General features: G+C 35.3%; 4 protein-coding genes across 4 annotated transcripts; all 4 read right to left on the bottom strand.

The window, feature by feature from the left end:
• Positions 1–169: 169 nt before the first annotated feature.
• On the bottom strand, positions 170–2,346 carry LOC118049841 (uncharacterized protein At4g28440). The gene is made up of 2 exons (XM_035059958.2): positions 2,046–2,346; positions 170–550 (listed from the first exon to the last, which is right to left on the bottom strand). The coding sequence occupies exons 1-2, from the start codon at positions 2,281–2,283 to the stop codon at positions 363–365; spliced, it is 426 nt and encodes a 141-aa protein (XP_034915849.1). The 5' UTR covers positions 2,284–2,346; the 3' UTR covers positions 170–362.
• A 588-nt stretch (positions 2,347–2,934) lies between these two features.
• On the bottom strand, positions 2,935–5,841 carry LOC118049845 (reticulon-like protein B18). The gene is made up of 8 exons (XM_035059967.2): positions 4,610–5,841; positions 4,349–4,502; positions 4,182–4,256; positions 3,937–4,078; positions 3,774–3,843; positions 3,602–3,667; positions 3,385–3,507; positions 2,935–3,294 (listed from the first exon to the last, which is right to left on the bottom strand). Exons 1-8 carry the CDS (start codon positions 5,136–5,138, stop codon positions 3,143–3,145), a joined length of 1,311 nt encoding a protein of 436 aa, XP_034915858.1. The 5' UTR covers positions 5,139–5,841; the 3' UTR covers positions 2,935–3,142.
• Positions 5,842–6,502: 661 nt separating this feature from the next.
• Positions 6,503–8,943, bottom strand: LOC118049844 (tyrosine aminotransferase). The gene is made up of 7 exons (XM_035059966.2): positions 8,649–8,943; positions 8,210–8,549; positions 7,910–8,128; positions 7,756–7,815; positions 7,352–7,507; positions 7,169–7,262; positions 6,503–6,998 (listed from the first exon to the last, which is right to left on the bottom strand). The coding sequence occupies exons 1-7, from the start codon at positions 8,915–8,917 to the stop codon at positions 6,883–6,885; spliced, it is 1,254 nt and encodes a 417-aa protein (XP_034915857.1). The 5' UTR covers positions 8,918–8,943; the 3' UTR covers positions 6,503–6,882.
• Positions 8,944–10,722: 1,779 nt separating this feature from the next.
• On the bottom strand, positions 10,723–15,956 carry LOC118049846 (probable aminotransferase TAT2). The gene is made up of 7 exons (XM_035059968.2): positions 15,596–15,956; positions 13,031–13,370; positions 12,454–12,672; positions 12,213–12,272; positions 11,838–11,993; positions 11,663–11,756; positions 10,723–11,164 (listed from the first exon to the last, which is right to left on the bottom strand). The coding sequence occupies exons 1-7, from the start codon at positions 15,862–15,864 to the stop codon at positions 11,046–11,048; spliced, it is 1,257 nt and encodes a 418-aa protein (XP_034915859.1). The 5' UTR covers positions 15,865–15,956; the 3' UTR covers positions 10,723–11,045.
• Between the last annotated feature and the right edge of the window lie 1,548 nt (positions 15,957–17,504).

The raw sequence follows: 17,504 nt of genomic DNA, 5'->3' as shown, positions 1-17,504 counted from the left end.
TGGAGATTCATGTTTTATTTTTAAGGGCACCAGGAAACTGAACCCTGACGAGCATGATACCAAGAGTTTACACAGGACAATTGCCTCCAGCATTACTCTGCATGCAAACGCAACCCATGCGAAATCCATGCACCTTGTTGCTAAGTAAACTGGAAATAAAGAGACTGGATTTGGCTAATCACATTTAACTAGTATTTCATTCTCAATCTGATAATTGTTGCATTAACAACGCAATATTGCTAAAACTTACAACTTCTGAGCATATCTTAGTCTTCTTCATATATAAGTTATAGTTCACAACCCGGGAACAATAATCAAGTCTTTACTAAATTTGAAATATTCACTCCCATAAGAGACGCTCATCACGCTTGAACAGTAACCAATTCATACTCCACCAGAGAAAGATTGTTATTCTCTCTAACTGCAAAGTTCGCAGGTTCTGCAACTTCAACACGTCCCCACTTGTCTACGGCAAGCCTCATAGACCCCTTGAACATGTCAATCTTGGCATTGCGCAGGATGACAGTGGCACCAGGCTGCATAATGTCAACTGCATAAGATTAAAATGACTGTTAAAGCATGATATCAAAATTCATTAACCAAAACCTTTACAATCACTTAAAAAAGAAACCTAAATGTGTTTATTTCTACCCAGATCAAGGAGAGCATGATCATTGTATTATAGATAGCAAGACAGCCTCCGTGCCTCCCCAGCATGCAGTTTTGTTTTTTTTTTGGGGGGGGGGGGTCAGGAAATGTTTTCCCCATTACTAACTACAAGCACAGATGAAGCTACACTCCAGGAAATGAACGAACATCAAAAAGAAACGAAGACAATCCTCTAACTATATTGATATGCAAGCAAGACCAAGGTGGTCTTGACCCATACTTGGCACATATTAGTTAACAATAGTGGGCTCGCTGACCACAGCATCCAAATTTTATTTCAAGCCAGTAACAAAAGTAACACCAAGCTAATTTCCTAGGCACCTGAACTAAGCATTCTGGTTTCAAATCAATAAATGGCATTCACAGTCCACTGGCTCAAAGTATTAGTTTTCCATATCAAATAAATATCTACGAATCAAGAATGAATAATTAAGAGTGAATTGTGAATTCTAAACTTCAAGCAATTGTTTAATTCAGAACTATCTAATGCAATGCCTTCTGGAAATCAATAGTGCATTTTCAAAGAAACCACAATTGCGAGAACTATTTAATATATCCAAAAATCGCTACCATAAACATAGTATTCATTGAGGAAAACTAAAGGGAAATGTAAAGTCGGTGCCTCTATAATATCCTAGTTCAACATGTGTTGTCTTGAAACATACAACACTACTACTTATAGCACAATATGTTAACCTTAATATAACTAAGCAGAACTATGAAACTTTCACAAGATAAATCAGCAAAATGAATACATAAAAGTGGACCAAAAAAGCATTAACTTACAAAATGGCCATCCTACGATCTAGATACTCTTAGGAACCAAGTGTTAATACAACCCAAAACCCATTCTCACCCTTAAAAGGCTTTGCTTCCCAAACACACCTTAAAACTCAAAACTCTATTTTGGATTCTAAAAAATACAAACAGACAGACTTCACAGGCTAGCTTGAACTACAAGCTCAAAGGCCCAACAATGCCAAAACTTTACTTTCCTTCCACCCCATTAAAACAGTGACCCAGACACTGTTCTCTCAAGTCAACAAACCATAACAAAGTAACAAGAACCAACAATCAATCACCTTAACAACACACCATCACATCAGCCAGACCTCATAAACAAAAAAGATCCAAATAACAAATTCATACAAATCAAATCTCAAAACCCTGAACCCGGAAACCATCAAAGCAAAAAAATCAAAACCCCAACCAGAAAACCAACAAAGTAGCCACCTTTACTGGGTCTCCATAATCAAAACCCAAAACCCATAAATCATTTCTTAAAAAAACCAAAACCCAGAAACAATCTCAATAAAGGATCCTAGAAAGCACAAAAAAGCATAGTCTTTAGCAATAAAGGAGGAAAAATCTTTCACCTTGTTCATTTCTTGCAGTGAAAACAATACAACCAGTTTCATCACCAACAAGGCATTCATTGATTCGAGAAGGGCGTTGAGGGCGTTGAGAGAGAGACATAGGAGCACGACGTGGCTTAGGGACAGGGACTGGTTTAGATTCAAGAACTTTGACAGTGAGATTGTGACCATTGGTGCCAGGCTTGAGCTCTTCTACTTTGATGAACACTGGCTTTCTTTTCTCAGCTGTTGTTGCCATTTTTGATTGATTGATCGATCGAAGAAAGAAGATTTCACAGCTGTTTATTTTTCGTATGTATAAGCCTTAGCAGCGGTGGTTGTTTATAAATTGAAGGGAGAAAGGAAAAGAAAGGGCAATTAGGGTTTTTAAGTGTGTTTTAACTTCTAGGAGAAGTTATGTGGGGTTTATGGCTTTATGCACGTGTGGTGTTTTTATTGCTTTGTGTTGACTTGAAGTCAAAAGGTTTGCTTTTGCTTTATGCTCGTTGCGAGCTTCCAATCCACTTTGCTTTCGAGAATAATAGAGCTACAAATATTTTTGCAATTGAGAGTGATCCTTTCTGTACGGATAATAATGGATGATAACCCGAATCTATCTGAATGGATGGATGCATGGAGTTGTTGATGGGAAAAGATCTTAATCTTAGTATGCGTTTTATACCATATGGTATAGGATCCTTTTTAATAGTATTTTTTATTTAAAAATATATTAAAATTATTTTTTATATCATCAAATTCAAAATAAATAGAGAACAAGAAGGGGGAGTTGTTGGTAGGAGCTTTCGGCCTTGATCTAAAACAAAATCAAGTGTGCTCGATTAGCCAATAATTGTATATAATAAATTGATTATTCCTATGGTTGTGAGGAAATGGGCCAAGTGTAAGTGTATTTCCAACATAAACTTCTTTCATATACTTTATTTCCATTTACTCATAGCAGAAGATTGAAAGACGATATCTTTTTATTTGTACATAATAAAATGGAGGGATCGTTCTTTGTCCATAGTAAGTGTTAGTTTTATAGAGTACAACGCAATGCCTCTCATATTATCTCTGCTTAAAGTGCAAGTTATTGCTGTTAGAAATGGCAAGGATGCCTACTGATTTAGGGAGGGAGGCCTCCTGCCTGTTGTGGCTCTTTTTTCTCCTTCTGCTTCCCCCTTTACTTGTGTTGGCAGTAACTCCCCTTCTTCCTGGCTTGGCATTAGTTGTTGCCGGCAGCATCGTAGTATTACCAAGGATATAAATGCTTCAAATAGAACCAAATCTAAGTTAACTGGACTTGAAGTTGTATGTTGCTTTTAACAGCTTAAAAATACTGAAAATCCATCACAATTACCAGTAAATATACGGGTTTTGACACTTGACAGATTCCAGAAAGCTGTGACTGCTGATGCTGCCACCATCTTTTTGTGAGAACAAGATCTCCATGCTTCCATCATCCGGCATTTCAAGTGCTCAACTGCAGTATCCCCCACAAAAAATTCACTTCCACGGAACCATAAATGGCCAGACAAGCTAACAGCATTTCATTTACATGGAGAGGCTTTGTATACCTTTCTGGTTAATCTGACTAGAATAGCAAGCAAATAGTTTTGCTATGGTGACGCTAATGAAAAACCCTGCTCAAATTCACAAAGACACGACCAAGATATAAGGAGTAAATTATCATCAAAACAATGATCTCAAGCAGATTTCGTAAACAATTCATTATTATAGTTAACATACCAATTCCACAAAGCCTCCTCAAAGTTACAAGATGACCATACTCCGCACCAAGAAGCAAGAAAGGAATCACCTGTGACCAGGAAATAGAAGGCTCTTTAAATGCCTGTTTGATCAAATTGGAAAGGTTTTTAAGAGTGTTATGCAAAGAAAATTTGGTAATTACTTTGAGGGTCATGGATGGCTCTCCTGAGAATAACTCTCTTGTCTTTGAAATTGCAAGATTTGCAGCTGGAAGTATCAATCTACCCACTCTCAAAATGTCATCTTCTGTCAGCTTAAATTTTCTCAGCTTCTCAACACTGTTTCTGTGATTACATTATCAGAATCTCAATACTCAGAACCCAAATTAGATGAACTTGAACACATACATAATCTATTGGCCATTGCAATAACATTGGAGACTTGTACCTTTGACATATCGAATTCGAGAGGAATGATACACCCAGAAACAGAAGCCCGAGTTGTGAAATGGCAGAGAAAATGCTTAAAAACGTAAAATTGAAGAGAATTAGCTACCTTAATAGCACCTCAAACTGAAAATTCAAAGCAGAAAGAGTAGATTAAGAGATATCCACCTAAAGCTAATCCCTCTAGCAAAGAAGGAAGACAAGAAACATAGGCATCCAAGACCAAACCAAAGACTTGATTTTGCCACATCTTTCCACATTATCAGATCAAAAACAACCATCCCAATCCTCTCCAAATTGCCTCCATCACCATCATCAACTTCTAAAATCCCAAAATCATCATCAAAATAGCACAAATCAATTCAACAAAATCCAGATTTAAAGGACTTGGCAACAAAAAAATGAAAAAGAGAACACATTTCTACATACTTGGAGTAGTGCTAGAAGAAGGCAATGAAGGGACTAAAGAGAGCCTCTCCTTCTCCTTCTTAGACCGGCCGCTCTGTCTTCTCTTTCTCACTTTTCCAACCTCATCCACAAAACCAATCAAGTCCCTTTCTTCCCTACTCTCCACCTCCAATCTTCTCCTTAACCTTCTATTACTCCTTGGTGAAGCACAACCTAAAGAACCCATTTGAGATCCTCTACTTTTGCATCTCCTTCTAGACCCATTTTGTTCTAAAACACCCTCCTCCGGCATCTCATACCGGTCGACAAGACGGTTTCTTGATTTTTTCAAAGGAGAAGGTGAGAGGAGGAGTTGTTCTTGGGGAGAGTTGGTTGAGGATTTGAGTGAAAAACTTGATGGGGTTTTCCTTTCCGACGAAGGGATAAGGTCTAGAGACAGCTGTGGAGGCTTTGCTTCTGATTCGATAGAGTATGTGATTCTTGACAAACGAGAGGTTGATTTTGCTTGAGAGTTGGGGTTTGACCTATGAGAAGGTGGTGTTGCATCCATTTCTTGAATGCTTTAATGGCAGAGTTTTTGGAGATTTTGGAGTGATTTGAGAGAGAAGAAGCAAAGCTTGGTAAATGTGAAGATTTAGAGAGGATTCTTGAGGTGTTTGATTGAGAAAGGGAAGGGTTCTTGATGCTGGGGTTTTGTTGAAATGAAATGAGCCGTTGGAGAGACAGGTTTTTTGTTGCTTTTTGAATTTTTAGGGTGGGAATTGTGGGGGTCAATAGGGCCAGGAGAAGTGCAACGGTAAGAAAGTGATGGGCCTCTCTATCTAATCTACTCTATGTTTTGTGGCTTTGTCATGGTGGGATTGCATTTGTTGAAAGTATGGATATTAAACCCAATTTATATATACAGGTAGAATGTCTCATAGGTTAATACGGATTAATTAAAAAACTAAAAATAAAAATGTTTTAAATAGATCAATTCTGGATAGAATTCCTTTAACATGAATGCTTTTAATATTTTAAATAGATCAAATATTTGTCCATTAACACACTTGCCTACTTAGTTACAGTAATGGTAGCATATTTATTTTGAAGTCTTAGCATAATAAGCAAGGATTAACGTTCAACATGAATCTGCTGATGATTCTGGAAAATCATAGTTATCAAACTTGTCAAAGGTTTAGGTTGTTGGTTTGTAGGATCAATCCTAAAAACCACTTTGTTTCAGATAAAAAAAAATTAAAAAGACCAAAATCTTATTATTTTAAAAATTCATGAAATTGACCATGTAGGGTCTTATTGAGTTTGGTTAGATCAATCAAGTCAATAAAATTTAAATAGATTAACCCGGTTTTCACCGGATCAACCTCCGAACTAGTTTGAGACAAAACCTGACCTTGGTTACTAAGATTAACCGTTAGTTCGTGTAAGGTTTAGTAATGGTGTAAGAAACTATTGTTTCTTGGCATGTCTCTGGCAGAAGGACTTTAACCTTCCAAGGCCATCTTCAAGAGATAATTGTTCAACTCTAATAAAAGTTAATCGGATCTAATTCTTAAACTCCCCAGTAATCCCTGCAAGAGTTGTTGCTCATTAGTGTCTCAATGTGAAATCTTTCAAGCAACCATTGATATATCAGTTAGGTTCCTTACCAGGCACAAGGATGAGGAGTTCTTCTTTAGCTACCCTTCTTGGGTATTAGATTTGCTTGGTCACATTTCATGTTCAGATGGAGACAGTTATAGCTCCGTTGATATTTTGGCCTCGTATTCTTCTTATCTTAACTTCTTCTGGCCCTAGTTTTGCCAGAAATTCTTGGTGAAAGTGAAAGTGGAAAGGCGTAAGTGCAACAATTGGCCTAGATGTTGCCAAGTGTCTTGGTTGCAGACTGATGTATAGGATGCAAGAGTTTATAACTTCAGGAAAAATCGAGGAAAGTTGCAAATTTGTAATTCTATGACTGAAGAGGGAGAGGAGGGACAGCTCCTTGCCCTTACATAATATTCAAGACTCTAATGGACAGGTTTTTTACAAGCACAAACATGTAATAACACTTTGATTTTTGATATTTGAAGGAACTTCAGTGACACCATGAGAAGTTCTTGATCTCTTCCAGCACCCCCTCTTCTGATGTGCTTACAGGCAGATGGGTTTTTATTTCTTGACTAGATGGGACAACTTTTGCTGTCCTCTTAAGACACTTTCCATAGTAGATAAGGTAGTGTAGAATTTAAGAAACTTGATGACACCTTGAGATTGTCGGCACCATCACTTGATCTTAGACTTGGTATATCTTATCACTTCCTGCTGTGCCTTTGACAGAATGCTTTCATCCTGTCGAGGCCTTGTTCAAGAGACTGTGGTTCAATGGAAAATGTTATCCGGAGCCAATTCTTCAGTCCCACAGCCACTCCTGCACCCAATTCGTCAGTGATCAAAACATTATTGCTGCCAACTTGACAGAAAGATTGCATCGATCTTCTATGCTCGTGCAACATATTAGACATTGGAGAAACAACCATCAAAGCACACGCCCAGCTATATTAACATCTACCAGATGATTCTAAATTGTTTATGCTTTACCTGGCAGAATAGTCACTGATTCTTCTCTGGCCAGCTTGAGACAGAAGTCCATATCATCACTAATGTCTTCCAGCAAGGAAAGATTTAGTTTTACCTGTAACATATGTAAGTCATCAGGAATCTAGCTTCCATGCTAAATTTTCTTTCAGGCCAGAATTGAGTTCAGGACTGCTTTGTTTTTACCATAGCAAACATGGATCCATCAGGTTTGTGTGGGCAAGTCACACAAGGGATCTCCTTGGTTTTTTCATAACATATATCCGCGGCTTCTCGCATTATGTTAATAGTTTTTGAAAAGAAATCTTCTTTTGTTTTCTCAAAGATTTGAGGAATTGCAGCCTGATAAACAAACCATGGGATTATTGATTGAATGGTATGAGCAAGATATTAGATATCAATAATGCATAAGCAGGCTTAGACTAATAAAATGAACAAGAACACGTGTTCTTGTCTAACAATAGAAAATCTTGCATATCAGCCTCCAGGAGAGATAAGAATGATATCAAGCATCAATGCTACAGGTTAGAGAAAGTTCAATCCCTAACAGAACTGAAAGAGAAAAGGCAGACAAATGGATCCAAAGGAACCTGGACAAAGGTTGCAGGGTTACTTGAGATGTTGAAATAGCTCTTAATGCTGTCCACTATCTGGTAAGAATATGAAGGTATTAATTAGACAAGTTGCTTTGCTTCAGATTGAACAGGAACAACCTTCATCTGTAAGAAAAGACGAGAAACAAACCCCATATTTCTTAAGGATGCCATTAGGATCGCAGGCTGCAATCCAACCAAATCGCCAACCGGGAACAATCCATCTTTTTGATATAGACCCGAGAGAAAGAACAGGAACAATGGATCCGAACTCCCCCATTGGTACATACGGATTGCTTCCGAATGCTATATGGCCATAAACTTCATCAGCAATCACAAAAATCCCAAGTTTTCTTGCAGTCTCTGCAACCTAGTAACGCGACAGAAACATAAGAGTCCAGTGCTAGCAAATTTTAGCAGCAGCCAAGATAAACTTAGGATAGATCTGTACCTTCTTCAAATGCTGGTAAGAGAAGACATTTCCACAGGGATTTCCAGGGCTTATAATAACAATGGCAGCAGTGTTCTCATCTGCAAGGGCTTCAACCGATTCAAGATCAACCTCCCAACCTTTTTCTGGTATAAGATCAAAATGGCGTACTTCAAGCTTGCTAAAACCCGCCCGTGATTCATACAGCGGATATCCTGGTCTAGGAAGCAGAATATTGGCACCGGGACGAGCAAGAGCAGATAATACGACCTCTATCGATTGTGTACAACCAACTGTGAGATAAATGTCATCTGCTGATAGATTATATGGAAGGTCTGCAGAAAGATATTCCGCTACAGCCCTTTCATAAAATCAAAGTAGAAGCATCAGTTTGGCTCAGCGATACTGATATCTAATTAATGTATAATAAGCATTGGAAATTAAGAACCCAAGCAAATACCTCCTTGCCGGAACGATTCCAGTAGTAGGAGCATAAGAATTGAACTCAGCTGATTGAACAGCATGGACAATAGCATCTACTGCTTCCGGACTGGTCCTAAAGCAAGCAAATGCTGAGGGATCGCCATGGGAGAGGGGAACTACGGGCCTTTGATCATCTTTGTCAAGATGATCGTACAGCATACTCAGATAACCTCTGATACTAGTAGCTGCTGTTTCATCCAACAGCTCATTCCCTCTAATTATCCATTTTGCAGAATGCTCCTCCATTGCTTTGTTGTGTGTGTGACATAGAGTGCAAAAGGGAAGCAAATATATAGGCACAGCTTGTATAAAACAAAAGCTCTTCTTTTCCATGAAGATGCAGTGAAATTAGCGCCAAGGTGTAAAAAGACAATTTGGTATCTATTTCTTTATAATTTAAAATATAATTTATATTATTTTTTAATTATTAATATAAAAATTAAAAAGAAAAAAAAGAAAAACTGAGCTGTGACAGCTCCATCTATCATCATGTCAGCAGTGATAGGAAGTATGCTGGGGAGTGTATTTACGATTTTTTTAAAAATATATTTTTTATTTAAAAATATATTTTTTATTTTTAAAAAAATATTTTTAATATTAATGTATCAAAATTATTTAAAAACATTAAAAATATATTAATTTAAAGTAAAAAAAAATTAAAAAAAAATAATTTTTAAAACACAAAAACAAACAAAATTTAGGGAAGAAAATGCAAGACTTTGTCCTGCTATAAGGAATCTCTCAGCCAAAAATTTAAGTAAGTGGACACAATAATGCTAACCTATTTGGAATAGTGATTGCTTTTTTTTTTTTAAAGTATTTTTTATTCAAAAATATATCAAAATAATATTTGTTTTATTTTTTAAAATTTATTTTTGATATTAGCGCATCAAAATGATATAAAAATACCAAAAAATATTAATTTAAAATAAAAAAAATTAATTTTTTTAAATGTTTTTGAAATGCAAAAACAATATAATTATTATTATTCTAATATATTAAAAATTATTTTTGTTCTTGCAAATATATTTTTAAAAAAAAAAATGATCTTTGTTCTTGTTTTTATAACATTTTGATTCAAAATCATTCCTTGAACATTAGCATCATAGTTGTCTTATTATCCACCAAATATAGAAAGGAGAAGTTCTATTTCTCCTCGTATTAATGGAGATTTCTCAGAAATCCCACATCTGAGACTTTAAGAAGTAATATAAACTTGCGGACCAAGAAAACAAAATTTAAAACTCATTTGCCTTTTGACCATAAAATCCTGTCCACGTGAAGCAATGACATGTGGCCACCGCTCAACCTGTAATCAAACACACTTCACCAACCATCAAATTTTTTTTATCATTTTTAAAATCTGAAATTGAATGCTATTGGCCTTGGAATTTCTGCATTTAGCATTGTGCAAGGGAGACTTCTACTATCATAGTTATTAAAAAATAATATAAATAATATTTTAAAATTTTATCTCATAACTTAAACCAGAAAAAATTCTTTAATATAATATTAAAATTTTAATAATTAAACGTATAAGATTTCAAATTTCGTCATTTTTATTCCATCTGTACATATTTTTCTAAGTCTGAAGTCTTAAAATCTTTCAAAAATCCCAAATCTGAGACTTGAAGATGTTATATAAACTTGTAGACGAAGAAAGGGAAAGAGAACAGAATTGAGAATTCCTCCACCGCAGGATATTTTAACCATAAAATCTTGTCCATATGAATGATTCACAAACCAACCATTTTTAATCAAAAAAAAACTTTCTATAAATTCTGAAATTAATACGATTTTAATTTTTTTTTTTGAAATTAATATTTTTTTGATACTGGTATTAAAAATAATTTTTAAAAAATAAAAAAATATATTATTTTGATGTATTTTTAAATTAAAAACACTTTAAAAAACAACCGCAATCATACTCTCAAACACCCTTAATCAGTTTGGAAACTCGATGAGGTTACTTGGTGCAAGGCATGGATGAGCTTGGCTTTCTTCTCCTTGTTAGAACACTTGGTGGCAAAATATAAACATACTGACAAAGATTCTCAAACAACCAGAGATGTACTCTGCAGATCATATATTTCACGGTTTTAAACATAGGAATTGAATCCCTTTTTAATGTTTGGTAAATTTCACTAACCACAATACCCGATCGAACAACAACAATATTAGGACATTCAGAAACTAGTAACACTCAAGTTACTAGCAGGAAGCAAGCTTGCTGATCTCCAGACCCTTCTTGCTTATTGACCACAGAGGCAGGGCATTTTTATTTCTTGACTGGACTGACAACTAAATCCATGGATGGAGCTTGAGAATCAACTTGCAACTATTAATTCTCACTGCTCGATGCTTGGATAAAATCTTATTGTTTCTTGGCATGCCTTCCATAAAAGGCTTTTAGCCTCTCAAGGCCAGCTTCAAGGGCCGAAGGCTCAATGGCAAAAGTTATGCGAAGGAAATTCTTCATTCCCACAGCAGTCCCTGCAAGTAATGTGTTGTCAGTGCAAGTTTCAATATTGAATTCAGGAACTTTTGAACACCAACAATAAACACATTTGGAAATTATGCATATGTGATCCCACAAATATTTAGTGTCATGCTATACAAACAAACAAATCATAACAAGTTTTTCATACAAACAGTTGCATTTTTCACAGGAGAGTTGGACACCGATCATTTTAACACTTTACTTGACACATCGTTTGTATGAAAAACTGATGATATCAACACTTTACGCCGGTATCAACAACAAATTTTAGTGTGAAAAGTTTGTTTATAGATCGTTTTCCAAATTAATTAAGCTCATATTTGCCCAACAAGCCTAAGATTGTCGATACCGGCGTTCCTTTTATTCCTTGGTGTTCCCTCTTTTGTTTAGGGCAAGAAATGAAAAAATGGTAGCAAGAGAAGTTCTAGGAATGTTATACCACTAATTTAACCCTCCATGGATGAGAAACTTTGTGCCATGAAATGCTTTACCTGGGAGTATCATGACTGATTCCTCTTTAGCAAGCTTAAGACAGAAGTCCATATCATCACCAATGCCTTCCAATGAAGACAGGTTTAGTTTTACCTGTAAAAGTAATTTTAATTTATAATTATCTTCTTCATTTGTAAAGGAAAAAAAAATATCTATAGCATATGATACTCTCACCATTACAAACATAGAACCCTCTGGTTTATGCGGCAAAGTAATGCAAGGGATGTCCTGGATTTTCTCATAGCATATGTCTGCGGCCTCTCTCAGTATGTTATTGATTTTTGTGAAGAAATCCTCTGTCGTGTTGTCGATGATTTGAGGAATTGCACCCTAAGAAATAGCGAAGCTTTGTCATATTTCAAAACAAGCAGTCGAAGGGACATGGGGTGCTAAGCAAGATGAAAGACAACGGCTCTGTTAAGGAATTTATCAAATGAAAATTGAAGATTTACACTCATAAGTCAGGATGAATATTATTATAGCAGCGCCTGAAAGATCAACTCAACACTATGAATATACTGTTTCGGAAAAGAGTCATGAATCACAAACCTGAATGAATGTTACAGGATCAGAGGAAATGTTGAGACATCCCTTGATTGATTCAACAACCTATGAAAAGCAAACAAAATTGTTAATGCGGTGGCGAAAAATACAGAATTCATCAGAAGTTCTCTGACTAAGAAGAACAAAAGGCTTCGAACCATGGCAGCACAACCAGTCAATTCCCACATAATGGAACAATGCCAATTCATATACTCTGACAAATGGGGAAGCGAGAAAGAGAACCAACCCCAGATTCTTGAAGGATGCCATTAGGATCACTTGCAACAAGCCAACCAATCCGCCAGCCAGGAACAATCCATCTCTTTGAGATAGAACCTAGTGTAAGGACAGGCACAATTGATCCAAAGACTCCCATTGGCACAAATGGAGAATTCCCAAATGTCAGATGGCCATAAACTTCATCAGCAATCACCATAATTCCAAGCTTTCTTGCCGTCTCTGCGATCTAGTAATAAACAAAAAACAATAACACTGGAACTAAAAATGATAAAAATGACACTATTACACCTTCATTTTGTAGCCGAAAAGAAAATATTTATTATTAATGTAATTAACAAAATAACACAAAATGTGGCTAATGTGAGCACATGCTCCAATTTATGCAACCCCACGTTTACATGTAACCGTGTAATATCATGCAAAGACATGAAGAGACTAAAACGCAGAAACCAGCATCATAGCTTGCGAACCGATAAGGTTTCTCAATGATTAAATGGAAAAAACAGGATTGGATCATATCCTTGCTTCAGTTCAAATGGGAGAAATATAAAGCAAAATAAAAACAGAAAAGTAGTTTTACCCACCTTCTGTAAATGTTGATAGCTGTAGACACTTCCACAAGGATTGCCAGGGTTTATGACAACCATGGCAACTGTATTCTCATCTGCCAGAGCTTCAACAGCATCAAGATCAACCTCCCAGCCCTTTTCTGGGATAAGATCAAAATGGCGAGCTTCAAGATGACTATGTGCAGCCCGAGCTTCATAGTATGGAAATCCAGGTCTTGGAAGCAAAATGTTGGCACCAGGTCGAGCAAGTACAGTTATTGTGATTTCAATTGCTTGTGTGCAACCAAGTGTAAGAAAAACATCATCTGGTGATAACTTGTATGGGAGATCACGATTAAGGTAATCTGCAACGCTCCTGTGAGAGTGTACAAAATTACATTCAATCAGGCAATTACACAATGCCCTTCAAGGAGTCTTGTTTCATAGGATTTCAGTAACTGTTTGCTTTTACAACCACTTGATTAAACGAAGGCCACTGTTATAATTCAATGAATATCATCATTTCTAACCTCTTCAGTAAATTCGGAAACTCCAAGGAGAATATAATAAAGAACATGGCATCAACTTGTTTACAGCGCTCACGAAAAAGACCAAACATAATATTTTAGACTTATAAACAATTTTCAGGTAATGATCAACATATGCTTCACATTCACAAAAGCCTTTGACAGAATCAGATGCAAAATTGCAAATTGTTTAAAATTGATAGTGTATTACCAAAGAAACACATTTATCAAAACAATACAGATAGCATTACGATGTTGTTGTTAGAATTTAAGCTTGTAATACAACTGAGTCTTGGAACAAAAACTTGCGGTTGTTTACTTGGATAATGTTTGGTTATTGTCTAGGATCAAAAGAGATGGAGAGAGTTGGAACAGAGTGGACATGTCTCTCTGCCTTTCCTGTTATGAAAGAACATAAATCATTCTAAAATTGTTTCCAAAACAGATTTACTTTTACGTTTCTGTCCCTTCCCGCCAACAAAATACGTTTCCATCTTGTGTGATTTATGTTACACATCGGAGTAGTTACATATCTAAAAGAAAACAAAGATAAAGCTATGAAAAATAGAGCTACGCATAGAAAATGTAAAAACACTCAGAAATACAAATCGGAAAAGCCATCAAAGCTCCACATTGGACACTGCAATTCCATTTTAAGTTTGATAGAATTTGTTCATCAATTTTCTTGAAGAAATTAAAATATTGAAGGAACATGAAGACAAAAGGAAAATGGCAGGTTTTACTTTGTTGACCATAAAAATGTCAGGCTACCTAGGATGAGCAGAATGAAAGTCCTCTAATGGCCTAATATTCTATCCTCCTGCTAGTCAGCTCACCTATTACCTATAAGTGACCGGGATAGTGCACCTGATTTTATCATAGTTTTAGAAGACGACACCCTGATAAAGACTTCAAGATCCTCCTTCTAGCAAGCATGCACATCAACAATGGTCTTAAGTATTTCTAACCTGGTTGGTGGGCCCCACAAACTGGTGGGTCCCAGAAAAGTCCTTAGATGTGGGGCCACTAGTTTTCTATGACTGAAAAGTCCTTAGATGGTCTCACCATTTTTTTCTTCTATAGTTCACAGGGAGTTGAAGTCACAAACCAGTGTTGTGCTGCCTATGGTAGGCAAAGCATTCATGTCAAATAGTAGAGGTTGCCTGCTCTGTACTAGAGCATTTGCAGATGCCTAAAGAGACGATCTAACATATTGTTGCATGGAGCAGTAAAACTCCCATGTACAAACGAAAAAATGTTAGGTAGGCCAGCAATAGAAAAATAATTAAAGAAAGATTCTCCTTTTTTTTCCTTTATTGTTTGCCAGAACCCCGTGAAGCACCTTCTTACCTTCATGTCTCGATCTGCTACAAAATCAACGCATAAAAACAAAGAAAAGACTGAAGTACAACAATGAACAAGTACTCAAAGCCCGGAAGCAAGCATCACCGCAATAAAATAATAACGTGCAGATATTTTTGACATAAATAATAAGCAGCTCAATTTCAATGAGAATCCTCCATTGTCCTTTTCAAAAACATTGAATACAAAAGACGTGATTGACTCAGTAACAGCAGACCCAGCATAATTTTTAACAAAACGATATCATTATTTATAAAAAATGACTAAATAAACATTGAAATAATGTCGTTTTGTCTTTAAAAAAATCAAGTTTAACATGATACCAAGACCATCTCGGGTCAGCAGGTCATAAATCCTGAATAGCCTAAAAGGTTTTATAACCATGAGCAAAAGCAAGATGATGAGTAGCACAAGAGAAACACTAAGATTCATACCACCACAGAATCTAGCAAAAGGCAAATGAAGCATGTAGCGTAAAGATGTTCAACAATCCATGCCGGGAAAAGGAAATGTAGCAAAAACATAACCCTGTAATATACCAATATTAATTATATTTCCATGATCATATCATAGCAATGAAAATTTAAAAATGATGAAAATTCATTGATTTTTTGGACCGCATAAAAATACCCTCAAAGATCCCCCACAAAATAAAAGAAAAGAAAAGAAAAGAAACTGAATCCACAAGAATCTGTCAAAGTGATTGGGTTACCTCCTAGCAGGAAGAAGACCAACAGTTGGGGCATAATGGTTGTACTTGGCAGATCTCACAGCGTCAACAACAGCCTCGTCGGCCACAGTTGTTGTACGAAAACAAGGAAAAGCAGAAGGGTCGCCATGGGCTAATGGTATGAGTTGTCTAGTATCTTCTTTGTTGAGATTGTCCAGTAAGACATTAAGAACTCCACGGACTGTGACTGCTGATGCTGTGCTGAGGCTCTTGTTTGCTTGAAAACCCCATTTCTTTGATCCGTTTTCCATCTCTTACTTACAACTATTATGTTGTTGTGGCCAGTGGGGTTTCTTGAGGCTGTCTTTGAAGCGGGCAGGGAGGAGCTGATGCTGCCGACGTTGCTGTTGTTACATGTATTATATAGCCTACACGCATGTGGCTGGTAAGATTCAATGGATTCTCTGAGTGGAGCCCACCATTTCTTTTCTTCTTTTCCATTAATTTTGATGCCATTTATGCACAAAATAAAACCTAATAGAATATGGTTTTTTTCTTAATAAGGTAATAGATAAATTTATTTTTTATGTCTTTATTTATATTTTTATTTTTTAACCAAATATATTTATAAGAGTAACATGGTTTTTTTTAATAAGGTAATATGGTTTTTTATGTCTTTATTCTTATTTTTTTGAAGAAAAAAATAAATATAAAAAGAAGTGACCCACAGACTTAATTTGGTCAAACTTCACGTTCAATTAACACGTAGTGGATGGTTGTATTTGTTCATGGTATCTCATGTTTTGATACCTATAGATAGAGCAACCTATAGTATAAATTATGAAAGAATCTAATCGATAATCATTAATATATTATGGATTAATTTAAATGAAAAATAAATCATAAATCTAATCAAGACTATACCCTACAAGCAATGTTCTAAAATCCTGCTTTCAAGTACTTAGTTCGTGACTCGAGCTCTAGCATGGTTGTGTCAATGGAAGAATTTAAAAAAAAAAATTAATGAAAATGATGATGTTGTTTGAGATTTTTTTTAAAATAAAATAAAATCAAAAATTGCATTTATCTAGATCAATCTACAATTCATATTTTGGGTTGTATTCATCCCAAATAAAAAGAATATTTGGAAATGCGAGTTATCACGTTTCTAAAAAATTCAAAATTATTTTTATTAAAAAATAATTTTTTTATCTTTTAAATTATTTTGATGTATTGATTTCAGAAATAATTTTTTAAAAATAAAAAAATATTATTTTAATACATTTCAAAATAAAAAGCATTTTTAAAAGCAATCACAATCAAACTTCAAAATAAACCCAAAATTCCTAAAATTCACAAGTAAATCACTCCCAAACAAACTCCCACACTTCTTTAAAAAAAAAAAAAAAAAAAAAAAGCAATTACATGCAAAGATGTTGATACTTTAGACTTAAGACATTCTCCATTAATTATTTAATGTGGAAAAACCTTTATGCGCTCAAAACCAACGGGCAAGGAGATAATTAAATATTTGTTTAATTTTGACAAATTGAAGATTTCTCATGAAATCGCCGAATTGTTAATTTGTTCTTGGAAGGCTTTGTAGCAAAAATAAATACAAACTCATAGAAATGTTATTTTATGATGAAAAGGGTAAATAAATACCATTGAAAATTCGAAGACTTTCTAAAACCGTAAGAGTTTACATCATTCTTGCCTAACAAAAATTATTTTCCTGCCCTATAAACTAAACGGACAGCAACTCTTTTTTTATAAGTTAAATATTATTTTTCTGGTTGAGATTAGTCTGTTTGGAAGTGTAATTGTGATTACTTTTTTAAAATATTTTTTTTAGGTTGAAATATATCAAAATTTTTTTTTTTTTTAAACGTCATTTTTTATATTAGCGCATCAAAACAATTCAAAATATACAAAAAAATAATTAATTTTT

The sequence above is a fragment of the Populus alba genome, chromosome 17 (genome assembly GCF_005239225.2).
Source record: "Populus alba chromosome 17, ASM523922v2, whole genome shotgun sequence".
Taxonomy (NCBI): domain Eukaryota; kingdom Viridiplantae; phylum Streptophyta; class Magnoliopsida; order Malpighiales; family Salicaceae; genus Populus; species Populus alba.
The sequence above is the reverse complement of the archived record's forward strand: the minus strand, read 5'-3'. Positions and strand labels throughout refer to the sequence as shown.

Bases quoted from the DNA above. Each gene is read 5' to 3' on its own strand.
- LOC118049846 (XM_035059968.2), bottom strand. From the start codon at position 15,864: ATGGAAAACGGATCAAAGAAATGGGGTTTTCAAGCAAACAAGAGCCTC. The intron at 11,994-12,212 runs GTTTGTGATTCA...GCTATTTCTTAG, and splicing joins ATCCTGTAACATTCATTCAG to GGTGCAATTCCTCAAATCAT. The intron at 11,165-11,662 runs GTAAAGCATTTC...CATTACTTGCAG, and splicing joins ATCAGTCATGATACTCCCAG to GGACTGCTGTGGGAATGAAG.
- LOC118049844 (XM_035059966.2), bottom strand. From the start codon at position 8,917: ATGGAGGAGCATTCTGCAAAATGGATAATTAGAGGGAATGAGCTGTTG. The intron at 7,816-7,909 runs GTTTGTTTCTCG...TATTCTTACCAG, and splicing joins GCATCCTTAAGAAATATGGG to ATAGTGGACAGCATTAAGAG. The intron at 6,999-7,168 runs GTAAAGCATAAA...AATTGGGTGCAG, and splicing joins ATCAGTGACTATTCTGCCAG to GAGTGGCTGTGGGACTGAAG.
- LOC118049845 (XM_035059967.2), bottom strand. From the start codon at position 5,138: ATGGATGCAACACCACCTTCTCATAGGTCAAACCCCAACTCTCAAGCA. The intron at 3,844-3,936 runs GTAATTACCAAA...TCCTGGTCACAG, and splicing joins AGCCATCCATGACCCTCAAA to GTGATTCCTTTCTTGCTTCT. The intron at 3,508-3,601 runs GTATACAAAGCC...GGGATACTGCAG, and splicing joins TAGTCAGATTAACCAGAAAG to TTGAGCACTTGAAATGCCGG.
- LOC118049841 (XM_035059958.2), bottom strand. From the start codon at position 2,283: ATGGCAACAACAGCTGAGAAAAGAAAGCCAGTGTTCATCAAAGTAGAA. The intron at 551-2,045 runs GTGAAAGATTTT...AATCTTATGCAG, and splicing joins CACTGCAAGAAATGAACAAG to TTGACATTATGCAGCCTGGT.